General features: G+C 25.5%; 2 protein-coding genes across 2 annotated transcripts in view; both read left to right on the top strand.

Moving 5' to 3' along the window:
* Nucleotides 1-9,211, top strand: part of LOC123269160 (inhibin beta chain) — an 81,664-nt gene extending 72,453 nt beyond the window's left edge. The window contains exons 2-5 of the mRNA XM_044734733.1: nt 5,953-6,170; nt 6,249-6,480; nt 6,566-6,743; nt 8,549-9,211. Coding sequence (XP_044590668.1) covers nt 5,953-6,170; nt 6,249-6,480; nt 6,566-6,743; nt 8,549-8,789 — 869 coding nt within the window. The 3' untranslated portion in view covers nt 8,790-9,211. The remainder of the gene's footprint in view (nt 1-5,952; nt 6,171-6,248; nt 6,481-6,565; nt 6,744-8,548) is intronic.
* On the top strand, nt 602-1,757 carry LOC123269201 (1-phosphatidylinositol phosphodiesterase-like). The gene is made up of 2 exons (XM_044734792.1): nt 602-743; nt 827-1,757. The coding sequence occupies exon 2, from the start codon at nt 838-840 to the stop codon at nt 1,750-1,752; it is 915 nt and encodes a 304-aa protein (XP_044590727.1). The 5' UTR covers nt 602-743; nt 827-837; the 3' UTR covers nt 1,753-1,757.
* Nucleotides 9,212-17,280: the final 8,069 nt, after the last annotated feature.

Below are 17,280 nucleotides of genomic sequence, written 5' to 3'. Positions count from 1 at the left end.
AAGTAGACGTTACCAGAGTGAAACGGGGTTTAGTATCAATGCAATTCCTTATTTCTTAAAACCTATTTCATTCTGTTTCACCCTGAATTAGACTATCCCAGGTTAAAATGGGTTTTAAGCGAAAAAAAATTTCGACTCGGGTCGTTACGAAGTTCCGTCTTATGGAGAACTTCTTGTAAATTATTCATCATGAACTTTCCAAAACCGTAACCTCTGACGCTAGCCTCATTCTTCTCGAAATGAATATTAAGTATGTTTTGCAGTGTTCTGTTTTCTAATTCGTCCAATAAGTAGAATGAAAAAAATTTGAGGGTCAATAACTGAAAGCATCATAATATTTTGGGCAAAAATGACTTTGTCAAGACGGAACACTATTATTAGAATACTTCTTTTTCTCAAATTTAATTATTTTTAATACGATTTATTGTCTTAGATATAAGCACTCATTGCTCATTATTAATAACAACAATAAGTTTATTTATACTTATTAATAGCGGAATTATCCTTGATAGTTGATGTATATTAACGACTGGAATCACCGTAGATAACGAGTAAGTCAGAAATTCCATATGACACACATATAATAGACAAGTCGTTCTTAATTACTTTGTTTACTTCAAACGTTAGTCACGAAGACAAAAGTTAAGTACAAAACCATGGGTCATCAAATCGAATCCGAAGTGATCGCTCATACAGGTAATAGAATCCATCAAATATTAGTGCATAACTACCATCTACCTAAAGGAATTATTTTTTATTTCCAACTTACGTTTTAGCAATAATTTATCATTCCATTGAGATATTATAAAAAAATTTTACTTTTTAGACCGATCCAAAATGAAAACAATATTTAAGACTTTATTACCAATAACAATACTGGTCTCATTATGTTCTCTGACTATGGCGTGTCCTTCTAGCCTTCCAGACCATCGATCTTTTTTAACAAAGTTGCCAGATTCACAGAAGTTAAATACGCTTGGATTGATCGGTACTCATGATTCCGCAACATATGATATTTATATATTGGCTGCACAAACACAGTTGAAGACAATAACTGAACAATTAAATGGTGGCATACGCGCATTGGACATGCGAGTACGTCGAACTAGCAATGTTTTTGCGATGCATCATGATTTAATCTACTTGGGAATGATGTTCGGTGATATAGTAAAACAAGTGAGAGACTTTTTGAAAAGCAATCCAAACGAGCTGGTGATAATGTTCATGCAAGAGGAGTACACTGCTGAAGGGAGTACTATGGATGAATGCGAAATTCTAGAAAACCAATACATTAAAGAGAATGGTGATCTCTTCGTTCAACATTGGTCAGTAGAAGATACTATCGGACAACATCGTGGAAAAATTTTACTGGCCCGTGCTCATAGAGGCTTTTGGGGATGTACGACCAGTTTGAATTGTGAAGAACAGAATCAATGGAAAATAACTTTCAGTTTTACTCGCACTGATAAATGGAATGCTATCGCTGCTTTTCAAGATAAAATCTTTGAAGAGAATTCCCAAAGATCATGTTATATTAATTATATGTCAGCTCACGGTGGTATCATTGGTCCTAATAGTATAGCTAATAAGTTTTGGAAGGATACTAGAGAATCCCAGGGAATAGAAGGGAATCCGGGAATGAATTATCGAATGACTAAATACTTCCGTAATCCGAAAAATACTTTGTACATCGTTATGGCCGATAATCCACTTCCTCAACTAGTGGACAAAATTGTGCTTAGCAATTTTTAGTGATTTTAAAATTACGTTGTATGCATTATTTATTATCGAAAATAAAATTGTTACTCATAATGAAATGCAAAAATGAGAAGAAAAGAACACTGAAAATTTTCTATTAATTTAATGGACTTTTTTTCCCTACTGCTGTGCTTACAATAATCCATCGTAATTTTAGTTCCGAGTAAAGTAAGCTTTGCGACACTTGTAAATTTTGTAGTCTTGAGTTTAACTTTCTCGGATTTTCATAATAAATTGTGGACATTTTCATATAGTCCAGAGATACAATGCTCCCATAATAAAATTAAATGGAAATTTTTAAGTCTATGAAATTGTGACGGTTAAATTTTAGCATCTAATTTTCTGTCATACACAAAAAAAACACTTGTAAATAATGTTGAAGAACGTTATCTCCTTGATTTAAATAGAAAAATCCTCAAGCTAATGAATTTTTCTTGATTTATAAGTAAATTTTACTTGGTTTAAGAATTTTCTCTTTATTCAAGTTAATTTTTTTTTTTTTTTTTTTTTTTTTTTTTTTCAGTGTAGGGGCTAGATCTAACACAATTAATTTTTGATATCATTAAATTAATTACATCTCTAAATAGCTTGATCATTAACCAACCGAAACTCCAATGACGTTAATACTGAAAATGGTTTTTAATTAATTTCTAAATTAAGATGGCCTTGAAAATAAAACTTTAATGTGTTCGACATTATCAAGTTTTAACTCAAATTAATTAAAGCTGATGAATGACGGTTAGTTCTATGACAAATATGTCAAAAACGCCTTGATGAATGTTTGTGATTCTCTATTGCAGACATATTCATTGATGAGAATAAATTGCTATTTTTTTTTCTATTTACTCTTTGATGAAGAATATAACGAAAAAAGGAGTCCGGAGATTTATGTACGTACAAGTTACTTAAAGTTTTCGACTACAGTGTTTTAAGATATGGTAATATATTAGTATTTGTAAAAGTTAAACTTGACACGGAACGGTAAAAATTATTCGTCAATAGATTAAAAAGATAAAGATTCAAAATTTTATGTCAAAAAAATTTTGTGTTTTACTTGATCCGCTGATTCTACAGAATGTTTGTGTAAGAGAAAAAACGTAGGGGAGAAAAACACATAGTTACACGTATTAATACTTGACAGCAGTTATGATTTATTTCTGTATGAAATAAATAAAATCAAATTTTAATTGAAATTTTCGAAAAATTTTCAAACATTTTTCCGTTAATTCAACTAAAAATAATAATTTTATACGTATTTGATTAGATGACAATAAAAGTTCTTTGAGAATTTTTATATATTTTAATAAAAAAGTGACGCTTCGCTCATAGTAACAGGTAAAGAGTTGAGATCAGCGACTGAGATATAATATATCAAAATATACGACATTTGACACTAGACGTGTTTTAAATTTATAATTCCCAGACATTAAAATTTAATTTTTTTAACTATAATATTGACCACCAAACAAACGATTTCCTTAATTATTTTACTTGATAAAGACAATAATGAAAGTAATAAAGATAATAATGCGATTGTTGAACTCAGTATTCGAGCAGCGAAAATTGATCATCCTAATATTTGTCTAAAGTTAAGGCTTGATCTTTTTTGGTTATCTCAAAAGTTATTGATACTATACTTATGTAACTATGAAATCGATTTTTGAAAACGATGAAAGATAGGTCCTTTTTTAAAAATTTTTTTGAACTGAAATTGAGCATGGTCAATATTAATCAATGAGATTATATTTTAAATAACTAAAAATTAAGAAATTGTATGATTTCATTAATTTAATTCAATAAAAATAATATTTTTTTTAAATTTCATTATATCTTTATCAATTAAATAGCTGCTTATGAGAAATGATCATTAAAAAAAAATTTAAATAATTAATTAATTCATCTCGCGTGTGCGAGATGAAACTATTCGCTACATCGATTTGCAGTTTTCAGGGAATATACATAAATATATGTATACATTCTATGGTTTTTAAAAGGGATAGCCACTGTGATGGATTAAAAAAAATTTTTTTTATTTCAATTCAAGCTTTATATTTTCGAGAATATGTATATTGAGCTTTAGGTCAAAATTAAAAAAATTGAATGAGTTACAGTTATTTTATTGGGAGTAGGTAAATCGACTGCCCGTGCTAACCAAATCGATAACTCCAGATATTATTAACCGATTTAAAATTTTTTTTGGTTTTTTCATTTTTGCAGTGGCCGATTTAAAATAATTTCAATTTTTACTATTTTCAACACTGTTTAAAAACAAAAAAAAAACGACCGAAAATATTTTCAATCGTTCGTCATTATGTGAAAAATAAAAACAAATCTGCCACATACAACTATAAATACATTTACATAGATTATAATAAACTTTGATTTTTTTTTTCGTATAACCCGTTTTTGAGAAATCGATGCGACCATGGAAGGGAATTTTTATTCATGCTCTACGGCAACGCTTATAACTCTAAGACTATTTAATATTTATCAATAAATATCGTTGGATGTACACAATAAAATCAATAAAAAAAATCATTTTTCTTTTATTATCACGGTCAGAAAAATTTCCGAAAATCACTCATTTCTTCAATCATTTGTTATTATTTTATTAGATCTAAATCTTTTTTTTTAGTATTGTAAAGAACAACGATTCTATAAATCTTTAAATCGCTCATTAAATTTACTCTTCGTTACGAATTTATAGAGCTTAAAAAGAGCCACTATGTAAAAAGATGCATAAACAGAAGACAGGATCTGCACTTTTTAACAGGATCTGTGCATCATGTCAATAATTACTCTTTATTGTCGAAAACATTCCTGTAAAATCCCATTTTTTTCAATTATTACTTACAAGTTTAAAATTCATGATTTTGCAATAAGTGGTTCGTAAACATCATGAAACCACTGACTTCTTATGGATTCCTATCTATGATTATTGACGTAAGAAAATTTATTTTAGATTTTCATATCATTTTATCATGCGGTGTTTACACTTATCGAGTTCAAGAATGAAATGATCTCTTATTGTTTCCTTTACTGTCGGAAAAACTATTTCGATTTAATCGAAATAACTTTGACAGCCGGTTGTTGCGCTTAAAAAATTTTCTTGTCTTGAATCTATTTATCTTGGCTTAAAAGACCAATATCTCCGATCAACAATTGTTGTCATTTGATTTAAAGAACTTTTTATTCTTCATTTAAGAACTATAGTTCTTTCGTTCAAAATATCAAAAAAATCTTTTAACAGAAAAAAACAAAATTTTTACTTTAATATATTCTGAAATGTATTTAAAACTTTTTGATTATCTAGAAAATAAAAAAATCAGCAAATTTTCAGTTTTAACGGCGTTTTTAAAACAATTCGATTGTATCTAAAACCAATAGTACCGCAAACGTCAATTTTTGAAAAAAAAAATCTTAGAAAAAGAAGATGTGCATACTCTTTTAAAATAGTAAAGTTCTTCGTTAAAGTAAAATTTTTCTTCCTAACTTTCTGCTCATTTAATAATTTAATTTTTTAATTTAAATGTTTGTTTCTTAATTTAAGAAAATATTTTTCTTGAATCAACATATTCAAGTCACTCTATACACGGAGAGAAATTCATAGGAACTTTTCCAAAGGATTATGGGAATGGTTCCTATGATAAAATAGATTTATTTTTAGATAAACACAAACAAATCGCGGATATAATGACTTCAGATATAGTGACGTAGAACCGATATTATAGGAATGGTTCCTGTAATATACGGGAATGGCTTCTATAGTATCTAGCGTTTATTCCTATAATTATGGAAACCATTCCTATAATATTATAGAAACTATTCCTATATATTATGGGAATCATGCCGATAATATTACAGCTATAAGTTTAGGTATAGTTCCTATAATTATAGGAACCATTCCCATAATTATAGAAACATTTCCCGAAAATTATGAGTAGAATTCCCATAATCTAAGTAATCGCTCCTAAAATGGTATAGGAAAACATTCCATTAAAATTATAGGAACGATTTCCACATTTTTCTTTCCGTGTATGATGAGTATTTACCGTTCATTATTTTGAACCAATATTACCGCCTATCTTCATCTGAAGAAAAAGAAATATCATACTTTATCGTTGTACTGACTATGTCATACAGTCTTAAAGATGAGTAATTATCACTAACTGTTTATTTTAAAATGAATTGCAGGACGGACTTTGAATGGCCAACCACTTCTGGAATTTCCAATGTCGAGTGGTGAACCAGCTTTGGAGCCTTTGAAAATAAAACGTGCAATCTTATGGGCGAGGGTAGAATTGAAACATGTCCATCATTACCAACACCACCGGAGACAAATCAATCTAAGAAATATCACTTTATGGGTGTTCAAAGTTCGATGTGGTAACACAACTCATTTGCGTGGCAAGGTAAGATTTTAAAATAAAAATGAAATAATATTCGACAAGCCAAGTTATCAAATAATTAAAATTTTTTATATGTTACAGGAATTGAGTGAACACTTGGAAATGGTGACATCATTAACCGTGAATGTGGGCCAATTGGGATGGCAAAAATTTGACGTTACAAAAATTGTAAACAGTTGGTATACGTCACATAAACATATGAAAGAAAGGCTAACACTTCTTGTGGATTGTACGGGTTGCAATACTCACGTGCATATTTCCACTTTTAACGTTCAAGCGTCCCGCGTCGCTGGTTCGTCAATCGACTCAAAAAGTGAGTATATTAGTGCATTATTTACTATTTTTGCGTTCACTATAAATATATAAGATAACATCACAATTACGTAAATTTATTTCAGATGCTCAAGATCCAGACCGTCCATTTTTAGTTGTACGAACCGATCCAGCTGCAATCAAACGAGTAAGAAGACGTGCTATAGAATGTAGCGGCGCATTAAAAGGACAGTGTTGCAAACAAAGGTTTTACGTCAGTTTTTCACAACTTGGCTGGGACGATTGGATAATAGCGCCTCAAGGGTATCTATCTTCAATTTTAATAATTAAAGTAATCGTCAATTTCCAAAAAATATCATCTTATTATATAACAAACTTTTTACGGATATTGAATACGCCGTGTGCGCAGGATTATGACCATGCAAAAATTTATAGAAACAGTATTGTGAATTGATATACATTTTTTTAATCTTGTTTAAATATTTTGTATCAATTTCCGCTTTCTTTATCTTTTTTTGAATATTTGACGTGCGCTTTAACAGAGATTTTCGAGTCTACACTGATAAAATAATTAACTTGATTCACGAGAAAAAATGTTGACCCAAAAAAATTATTTTGAATCAAACGAAAAATTCTTTGAGTGAGAAAACTTTTTTTTATTTGGGTCAAGAATTTTTCTGTTTAATTTAAGACAAAAGAACTTTTTTAAAATAAGTTCTTAGTTCAAAATGTTTTCTCTTGAATAAAGTTAATTTTTGTATCAGTATAGACGGTAAATTTTTGACTTGATAAAAAAAAAAAAAAAGATTTTTCCTACATATTTATTGAAATCTTCAGAATATACAAAAAGTTAAACGAATTTTTTGAAAATAATTTCTCAACGCGGTTGTAATAATACAAGTTAAAAATCAGAACGAACTTTCTGTCTATGACCATTTATCGCTCTTATGCACTGATAGAAGGATTTAGTACGGAGTACTGAACTAATTTAGTAACAAAATTTTTATTCATTTATTTGGGAGGAACAAATATTTGTACCCATCAATATTATTTGTTAGAGTTTAATAAATGATTTCTTTATATGAACAAAGCCTTATTACATGGAAATAAATATTTAGTTCCACCAAATAATATTTAGTAGCAGGTACTAAATATTTATTTGGTAAGTATTGTCGGTAGATGGCTATGCTTTAATTCCAATATTTATGTGATACATAACTTATTTACTGACTTAGATTAATTTATTCAGCTCGATTTTGGGAGATTTATCAAACCTTTACAAACACACATACTCCCAATAAATGACTTCTATTTATGTCTTTTCTCAGTGGAGTTTAGTTTACATTTTTCAATTTGTCTATTATTGATATGTTAAAAACTTGTTTAATTTCAAATTTTATAAATGTCTCAAACAAAAAAAAATAATTTAATGAGATTCTTTTCTTTATAATACCTTATATTTTTACTTAAAATTGTTTATTTTAATTATTTTAAGTTATAAAGTTAAGTTACACGCTAAAATTAGTTAAAAAATTAATTTCTTTGATACCAATAAACGATTTATTAAATACCAATAAATCATTTGTTAAATACTACTAAATATTTATTTGATGGAACTAAATGGGCTTTAATAAATGATTTAGTACTTATTACTAAATATTTAGTAATGAAAGGTTTGTTACTAAATCAATTAGTATCTGTTACTAAATATTATTAAATAGAACTAAATCCTTCTATCAGTGTGAGATTTAAAATATAATAAGAATAAAAATTTTCATATAAAAGTAAAAATTTATAAAAAAAAAAAATTAAAAATTACTTTTCTTTTAAATCCTTGTCATTTTGCAAAAAAAAAATTTATTGTCCGGAAGGGTTGGAATCATTTTACCACTCTGTAAATTTTTCGATTTTTTACACTAAAAATATTAACAAATATCTAGTAAAAGAAAAAAATGATAAAAATAGTATTCAAATACATAATAATTCTGATATTGACGATTCAATAACTACTTGAAATCTTTTATTTATTTTATAAAATAATATAAATAGTAATAGTTTTATTTTGTATTTACTTAAATATGATTATTGTTTTTAATAAAAAAATTTAGGTACTACGCAAATTACTGCAGAGGTGATTGTGCAGCTGGACATCGTACGCCTGACACATTTCTTAATTATTACACACACGTGATCGAGGAGTATAGGAAAATGGATAGACTGGCAGGAATGCAACCATGTTGCGCTCCTCTTAAATTTTCGCCGATGTCATTGATATACTACGGTCCAGATTCAAACATTATCAAACGAGATTTACCTAAAATGGTAGTGGATGAATGTGGTTGTCCTTAATAAATAAACAACCGTTAATAAAATAAGTTTAAACTAATTTATATCAACAAATTCAAATAATTCGTATAAAACAAAGCATTAATAAACAAAATAACGCTTATTGAGCTAATTTATTAAATTAATTAAATAATTATTGAGTATTATATATTAGAAAATGATTATTTATCTCGATTTGTTACCTTAAATGTTGATTTTTTCAAATGTTTGTTTTAATGTGCATATTAATTAAATTAAATTATTTATTATATATATTCAATGCATTGTGGACTTTGACGAGTTGAATGAATTTAAAAATCTAGTTAGGGTAATAAAATCGAATGTGCTAAATTTTTACTTGGCCATTACTTATATATAGCTGATATAAAAGAGAAAAAACTATTAAGAGTGATTTCTGATATAAAAATCAAAACGTAAATTTAAAAAAAGACAATTAAGTTAATAATAATTATAATAATAATATTAATATTGATACCATTAATATTCAATAATAACGTTATTTATAACATAATTCTTACGAAAGCTTAGCTCTTTTTTATTATTTGCAATAAATATATATGTATATTAGAATGGTGCAAAATAATTGACTTTCGAGTTTCCCGTAAAAATATGTTAGTTCATCACATTATAAGCGCACGCAGCAAAAATAAGCTTAAATAAAAAAATCTTTTATTTTAAATTGTCAAAAATTAAGATCGTTATTCTACCATTATAAGTGTTACAAATTATATACTGATGAAAAATTCAACTTGACAAGAGAAAAAATTCTAAACTAAGAGTATAATTTTGAATAAAATGAGTTTCTTGAGTCAAGAAAAAAAATATTTAGTCAAGAAATTATTTTTAGCTTAAAGAACTTTTTCTTGATTCAATAATTTTTCCTCTTGACTCAAGAAGATTATTTAAGTCAAGTTAACTTTTATTTAGGTCAAGTTAACTTTTTCATCAGTGCATGTATTCTAAAATTTTTAAGTCAATTTTTTTTAGATAAAAAAATCTACCGTGATAAAAATATAAATTTTTAGGGTATTTTCTAGGGTACGTATAGGTGAATGCAATAAAAAAAATTCACTTAAACTATAAGATATTACTCACCTAGGGCAAGAACAATTGCATGTGATCTGAGATATTTCTTACTTTCCTGCCCTAGATGTGTAAATATACTATTTTATTTTTTAGAGCTCTCCGCTTGATTCAATTTAACCAAGTTCTTCAATATGATCTTCTTGATTTGAAATTTTTCACTTGAATCAACTCAATATTGTTATTAACTGACATTTAAAATATCTGCTTAAGACATGATCAACTAACATATTTTCATAGAAATTAAAAAAAAAATAGTCGGTTTTTTGTACCACACTAATATATAAACTTGTAATTTATAATGGGTTGGTTCAAGTTTACTAAGTATTTAGCTGGACTGAGCTTAGATTAGTATACCTTGCATTGTTTTCTTATAAATATTCTTTAGAGAGAATGTAGTCACTTTTAGTTTTTAGTACAAGATCTGGCAAAACCTTAGTAAACTTGAATGAGTCTAATGTATACAATTGACTATATAAAACTTAATAATAATTAAAAAAAAAAAAAAACAACAACAAAATGTAACAATTTACATTTTAATACGCAGTGTAGTTAATTAAAGTGATTCATCAAAAAATAATTTATAATTACTAAGTAATTAATAATTGTAAACAAATGAAACTCAATCTACTTGCCTTGTTTTTTATGTAAACAAAAAAAGGAAACCAAACTAATGAAAGTATTGAGATTTAAGTGACTACTTACGGTAATACAAATGAAAGTATTAATCAAATAAAAATTACCATTAGTATATATAATCGTCATAATAATGATAATGAAGATATAATTAATGATAATGATAATGATAAATATAATAAAACGATAATAATAGTGTTGAAGTTTAAATCATTATGATTAATGATCAATTACAAAAATACCTATAAGTCATAATTCCAGATAATAATAATAATATTAGGAATAATACAACCACTAATTATAATAATAGTATTATAAAAATCTAAAATTAATTACTCGATTTATAATTAAAAGTCTCTTAAATGTATATAATAAACATAAAAAAACGTAAATATACAGAAAAAAGTATGAAGTTGAAGCACGTATTATCGTGATAAATAATAATAATTATAACAATAACAATAATATTAATATTAATAATAATAATAAATTTTTTTTATACTTTTATTTAGTTTTGCGTGCGTGAATTACATTTTTATGTAATTTAAAAAAAATAAAAAAAAACCGTAATTAAATAAATGAGTAAAACTAGTGGAAAGAAGATAGATGAGGAAAGAATGAAAGTACGTGATGAAGGTGATGTTTAAATAAAAGTAAATAAGTTAAAAACAAAATTTAACAAGTTTAATAAAATGTAATTAAATATGAGGTTTTATAAAAGAGATTTTGGTGAGTATGGGGTTGGAATGAGATTTAAACTAAAAGTAGGAAATGTGTTTAATGTAAATTTTGAAAATTTTACAAGTTTGTTGAATTACCGCTATGAGTCTCTCGATAAAAGATACAATAAATAATTAATAATAAAATTCTAAATTTTATTAAATTTTCATTTATATTTGTGAATAAGAGAAAAAAGTGAAATTAAACGTTATAATGTTAAATATTTATATTTGGACGTTTCATAAGCTTAAATTTAAATTTAAATAGAGTGAAAAATTATCTTTAATCTAAATTGTAGTTAAAAAAATATGTTTGATAAAAAAGAGTTTAAATTTTGAAGTTTGATTAAGAGTTGATTAGACAATTGAACAGAAAATAAAAATTTAATAAAATACGTGACAATAAATAAAGTATTTGTAGGTGACAAAACGTCTTTATAAATTTAAAATCATTATTTATTTTATATTTCTAAGGTTTTTCAAAGGAAAAAGAAATAAGCTTTGAAATTGGTGCAATTTAATGGAATTTTCTTAGTGTAATAAACTTTTTTGAGATAAAATGTGGGTTGAATAAGAAAAATTGAAGACATTTGGAAATACCTTGAAATTAAGTTGTGATTTTCAAGAGACTTTATAACAAAAGCGGATAAATATGATATGTAATATACAATTTATTGTGGGATAAAAGTAATTGTGATTAGAGAAGCTTAATAAATAGAGAAAGAAAATGAATGATGAGTATAAAAAAACAGAAAAAAGTGATATCCCACTTAGCCTTACTGGGCCTTATTATTACGTAACTATTGCATTAAATATTTAAATAATTACGAAAAAAGTTTAATGAACAATTACGCAAATTGACCATCCGAATAGTTTTAAAGGAAGTGAAGATAATATTTAAAAGAACGTTTAAATGTTTATAAAACAACATGACACTTCATATTTCATGTCAACTTGCAAGTTTTTTTAAATTTAGATTTTTATATTTTTTTTTTTCTAATTTCAAAAGAAGAGCATGCTTTCGCTTTAAATTTTAATATGTAACAATATTCATACTATTTTATTAAGTTACAAATTTTATTTATTCAATCTTGATAATTAAGAACGAATTTTTTGTGAAAAAATTTTTGAATAAATTTTTTTCATTAACTTTATTTATTTCTTCTTTATTTCTTTATTCTTTTAAGTTTTAAGAGTATTTTAAATTTATTAATAATCTATCTTTTTTTTTCATAAATCTATACTAATAATATAAAGAGGAAAGATTTTATTGTTAGTTTGTTTGTTTGCATTGAATAAGCTCCGAAACTACTGAACCGATTTGAAAAATTATTTCACTGTTGGGAAGCTATACTATCCCCGGGTGACCTAGGCTATATTATATTTTCAAATTGTTGTTAAATACCCGTGCGAAGCCGGGGCGGGCTGCTAGTCATTTATAAAGTGATTTTTAAATATTATTGCACAATTTTAATTTTAATATTTTACATTTTTTATTGAGACATTTTACACATTTGAGATTTTCAAAAAATTGATTTCTTATATTTTATTTTTCTACTCAATGTACTTATACTTTGCAACGCCTTTTTTTAGAGGACCTTCCCGAGATTTATTATCTACAGCAGTTTCATAAATAATGATTTTGCAATAAAAAAATTTTTCAAATATAATTAAAAGTTATCTCAATGTAACTATACATTTTCAAGTTTATAAACTTAAAAATTTTAACAGGAAAAATTCTTAAAAACAAATTTTTTTTCGTTCTCCTAAGTGCGTATAACCCTTTAAATATAATTAAATAAAAAATTATAAGCTGACGTGAAATAATTTATATACTTACACTTATACTGAACTATTTTTTTTGTAATAAATTATTAATAAAAGATCAATTAATTAAGTAAAAGCTCTCTGTAGAGGCTTTCACCATGTTCCAACTAGCCAAAATAAAATAATAAAACTATTGCGTCCAATTTAAAAATAAAAAAAATAACATAAATTAAACAATTTGCGCGTACATTGTAGTAAAACTAAGAAATGATTTAGATAAGTATTTAAGTATTAATATAAAAGAGAAATTTAAAGTAAAGATAAAAAAATAAAAAATAAATTATTAATAAAATGAATAAGAAAAAAAAATGTAAGTGGTTACAATTTCAGAGCATGGCAATAATAAGTATGATAATAAAATTTAATGAGATGCAATAAGTTAAGTATAAAGATGGTGTGAACAACACAAAAAGCCTTTTGGAGCTCAAGGATTGTATGAAGTTTATAATGTTACATGTAATCTATCAACAAAGTCAAAAGTTAAATATATGACTTTAAATTTACAAAAATTAATATTAAAGAATAATAAACAAAGTACTATTGGCTTTGATTACTTCCACGGCTTTTAATACGTAAAATAATTAACAAAATTTCTTAAATTGATTAATTATTTTCAAGATATGTACACAATGAAAAATTTTCCGTCATTGTGTCAAAAAACTTTGTGTAAACAATTTTTGTTTAATTTTTTAACACCTTGATGTTAATTTCATATAAATACTTAACATAAAAATTTTTTATACAAACTTTTTTTGATACAATGACGGAAAATTCACATATATTATACATACGAAAAAAAATTTTTGTTAACACAAAAAAATTAAGTTCAATATTACTTAAGAAAAAACTGTGAGTGTAGTGACAAGAAGTCTGCTAAGGACCCAGTGATAATAATAAAACTATGTGAAAATAAAAAAAGTATGCTTTTACTTAAATGCTACAGTTTTTGAATAACTCTTTTGAATAACATTACAAAATTTTAATTCGTTAAAATTAATATAGAATTTTTAAGAAATTTAAATTATTGTATATTTTACATTTTTTTTTCAATTTATATTATTTTATCCTTTTTTATGATAGTATTGTTGGCAAATGAAAAAAAAATTAAATTGATATTTACATTAATTGATTTACATTAAACTTGGATGTTCTTGAACCTTAAGATTTTTGATAATGAAAAAAAAATTACAAAGAAAGTGAATTCTGAATACGTTTGAATCTTTTTTGTAAAATAAGCCCCAGAGTACTATAAAAAATGTATAATTAATTTGTTAACAAAATTCGCGGGCTTTAACGTTGGAGCTTATTGATAAAAATAAATGAATGAAAAAACTTTATAACATTATAATGCGTTTATTATATTATATAGCCCGAGTATAAAGAAAAAAGATAAATTTTAATATTAATAATTCTTATACTAATATTGACGATAATTATATAAACAAAAAAAAAAAGAAAAAAACATTTAATAGCTGAAATTTTTGTAAAATTTCTATTATTTGATCTTTTTTGTATGTGATCGATTTGCTCCTAGCAGTCAATTATTGTATTATTGACTGCATATTAAATAATAATGAACGAATTATTAAACGTATTGCTAAAGTGATGAAGAAAGAAATAATACGTAAAGGTTTTTATTATAAATGTAGCGGGAAAGTGCGAGTGAAAAAAAAAATATAAATTGATACGCCTTTTTAATAATAAAATTACTATATAATAATATAAATATTAATAAAAGTAATAATAATAATAATAATTATAAATTAATTATAAGAATAAGGATAAGAATAATTATTATTATAATATAAAGTCAAGACTTTGTCAAACTAATTTTTCTCTTATTTATTATTTATAAACTTATAATTTCGCTTTTTTCTCTCGCGCTTTCCTTTCACTTGAACCTATTTGTATTGAAATACAACCAAATAATAATAAATAAATAAATTTTTTCTCTCTTCAATCCTTAAATATCGACGGAAAACAAGTTAACCAATATTTATTTTTCGAAACGCTTCGTTAACAATATAATCTTTTCTGTCTATAACAATCCTCAAAAAATTTCAATTGTATGAAAAAATCATAAAAAATAAAAAAAAATATAAAAAAGTAAAACCAATAAAAAAAACTGTAAAACTTGTAATACTGAAAACTAATTGCTATTTGCGTTATTTATTGGGGTTGTCTATTAACAATTAACTCGGAAGACTTGAATTGTCCGTCCGAACCATTATACTTCAGCGGTTAGAATTATTAAATAAAATTACCCCGAACAAAAAAACAAAAAGTATGCATATGAAAAAAATATTTGTTGTTTTTTTACATCTCCAATTCACTACTCCATCATTCATAATATAAATCTTATAAATAAAATTATGACGAATAAATTATTAATTATAATAATATTGTTTTATTTTACTCATTCTATATATTTATTTTTTCTTCTTGAAAAAAGTAGATTTACTGCATGATAAATTTAATATAAGATTCACCTCGACCTTTATATGGGTTCATAATTTATTATTAAAATTTTTTTAGTTTTTCTGTAGAATTCCATGAATAATTATTAATCTGATCAAAGTATACAAAGGACATAAAACAAGACTGGTCCATAAAAATTTATTTTTTTTTTTTTAATATACTATTAGAAATATAATTCGGGGTAACAAAAAAAATATTACAAAAGTTTTAGCCAAAGACTATAGCTTGTGCTATTAGCATTTCTTCTTACTCGCTAGTCCTGTCTTTCTCACGGACTATCGCTTGCTCACTTTTACTTCTAGTTACTTTGTCAATAAATATTTTTTCGTTTTCTTATCGTTAGTAGGTTCGGTGATATTATTTAACATAAATGTGTTCAGCTAACATTTACTATGGATTGTACATTAGAAGTCCGATTTTTAATAATTAATTACTTAAAAACTCTTTGTTAGATTTTTTCAAAAAAATTTCATTATATTTACTATCAATTAACAAGATATTCAAAATTCAGCTTTTCATCCTTGTATTGCCTTGAATGTCCGATCCACCTTAATATCAATGTTTAGAAGTCTATCATCACAATTTTTTATGACTGCTTTTTCCTGACCACATTTTCTTCTTGAAACTTCCAAATCATCTTGTGAAAAAATGCAAATAACGTATATATTTTAAGCAAATTAAATTCTCTACCAAAAAGCATCTTAATTATTGTTACGTCCGGGCGACGATAACACAATTAATTTGAACAGTTCCTTAAATTTGAGACTAATCACCGAAGATTATGTGTCTCGCACTGATAGAAGGATTTATTTGTATTAAAAAAATATTTGTTAATAGTTAACAAATCATTTATTAGAGACCATTTTTTAGTATCAAACAAATATTTCTTAGTATTTAAAATGATTTGTTTGTATTTAATAAATCAGATATTCATTTATTAAATATTAATAAATCTTTTTAAATACTAAGAAATATTTGTTAAGGACTAAAAAGTGGTCTCTAATAAATGATTTGTTAAATATTAACAAATATTTTTAACTATAAACAAATCCTTCTATCAGTGCGGGAGGCGGGAACCGCGCCTATAGGTAACTGCACGCGGGATTCGACGCGACACAAGAAATCACGAAATTAGAGTAATTTTGGGGGATTTCGACTTAATTGTCGTATTCTCCTTGGGGTAGGTCAGGGCACGAGCGAATAAAATGATAAACGATAAATTAATTCTTGGAAATTTTATTTTTCTAATTACGTCTTAAATAAATTTTGAAATCCAATAAAAAGAAGTTTCCGAAAAATAAGATATGACTAGCTATTGCGGAAGCTTTTTAATAGTTCATTTAACAATTTTTTCAAAAAGTAATTAAAAAAATAAAATTTTAGAAAATACATTTACTACGAACTAGTTTTAATAATAGAGTAGCGTTCGATTGATTAAGATAGAAAGAATGATTTCTTATTTTTCCTTCACCTGTGAAATATTTGATTGGTAATTCAAAAAGCGGTTTTTTCTTCTTTCCGATTTTTATCAGTATAACTCTGGAATATTCCGACCTAAATAATTTTTTTTATCAAACTGTTGAATCAAAACGACTCCTATAAATGAGTAAGTAGAATTAATAGCAAAGATTAATTACGAAAATTAATCAATTAATTATAAAAGAAAACGTACAATAAAAAAAATTAATGAGGAAACATGAAATTTTTATTTTAGCAATTTTTAAATATTTATTTTTCCAAATTTGTTTTTC

The sequence above is a fragment of the Cotesia glomerata genome, linkage group LG7 (genome assembly GCF_020080835.1).
Source record: "Cotesia glomerata isolate CgM1 linkage group LG7, MPM_Cglom_v2.3, whole genome shotgun sequence".
NCBI classification, from domain to species: Eukaryota; Metazoa; Arthropoda; class Insecta; order Hymenoptera; family Braconidae; genus Cotesia; species Cotesia glomerata.
Note: the sequence above shows the minus strand (reverse complement) of the source record. Positions and strands in the feature narration are given on the sequence as shown.

Bases quoted from the DNA above. Each gene is read 5' to 3' on its own strand.
- LOC123269201 (XM_044734792.1), top strand. From the start codon at position 838: ATGAAAACAATATTTAAGACTTTATTACCAATAACAATACTGGTCTCA.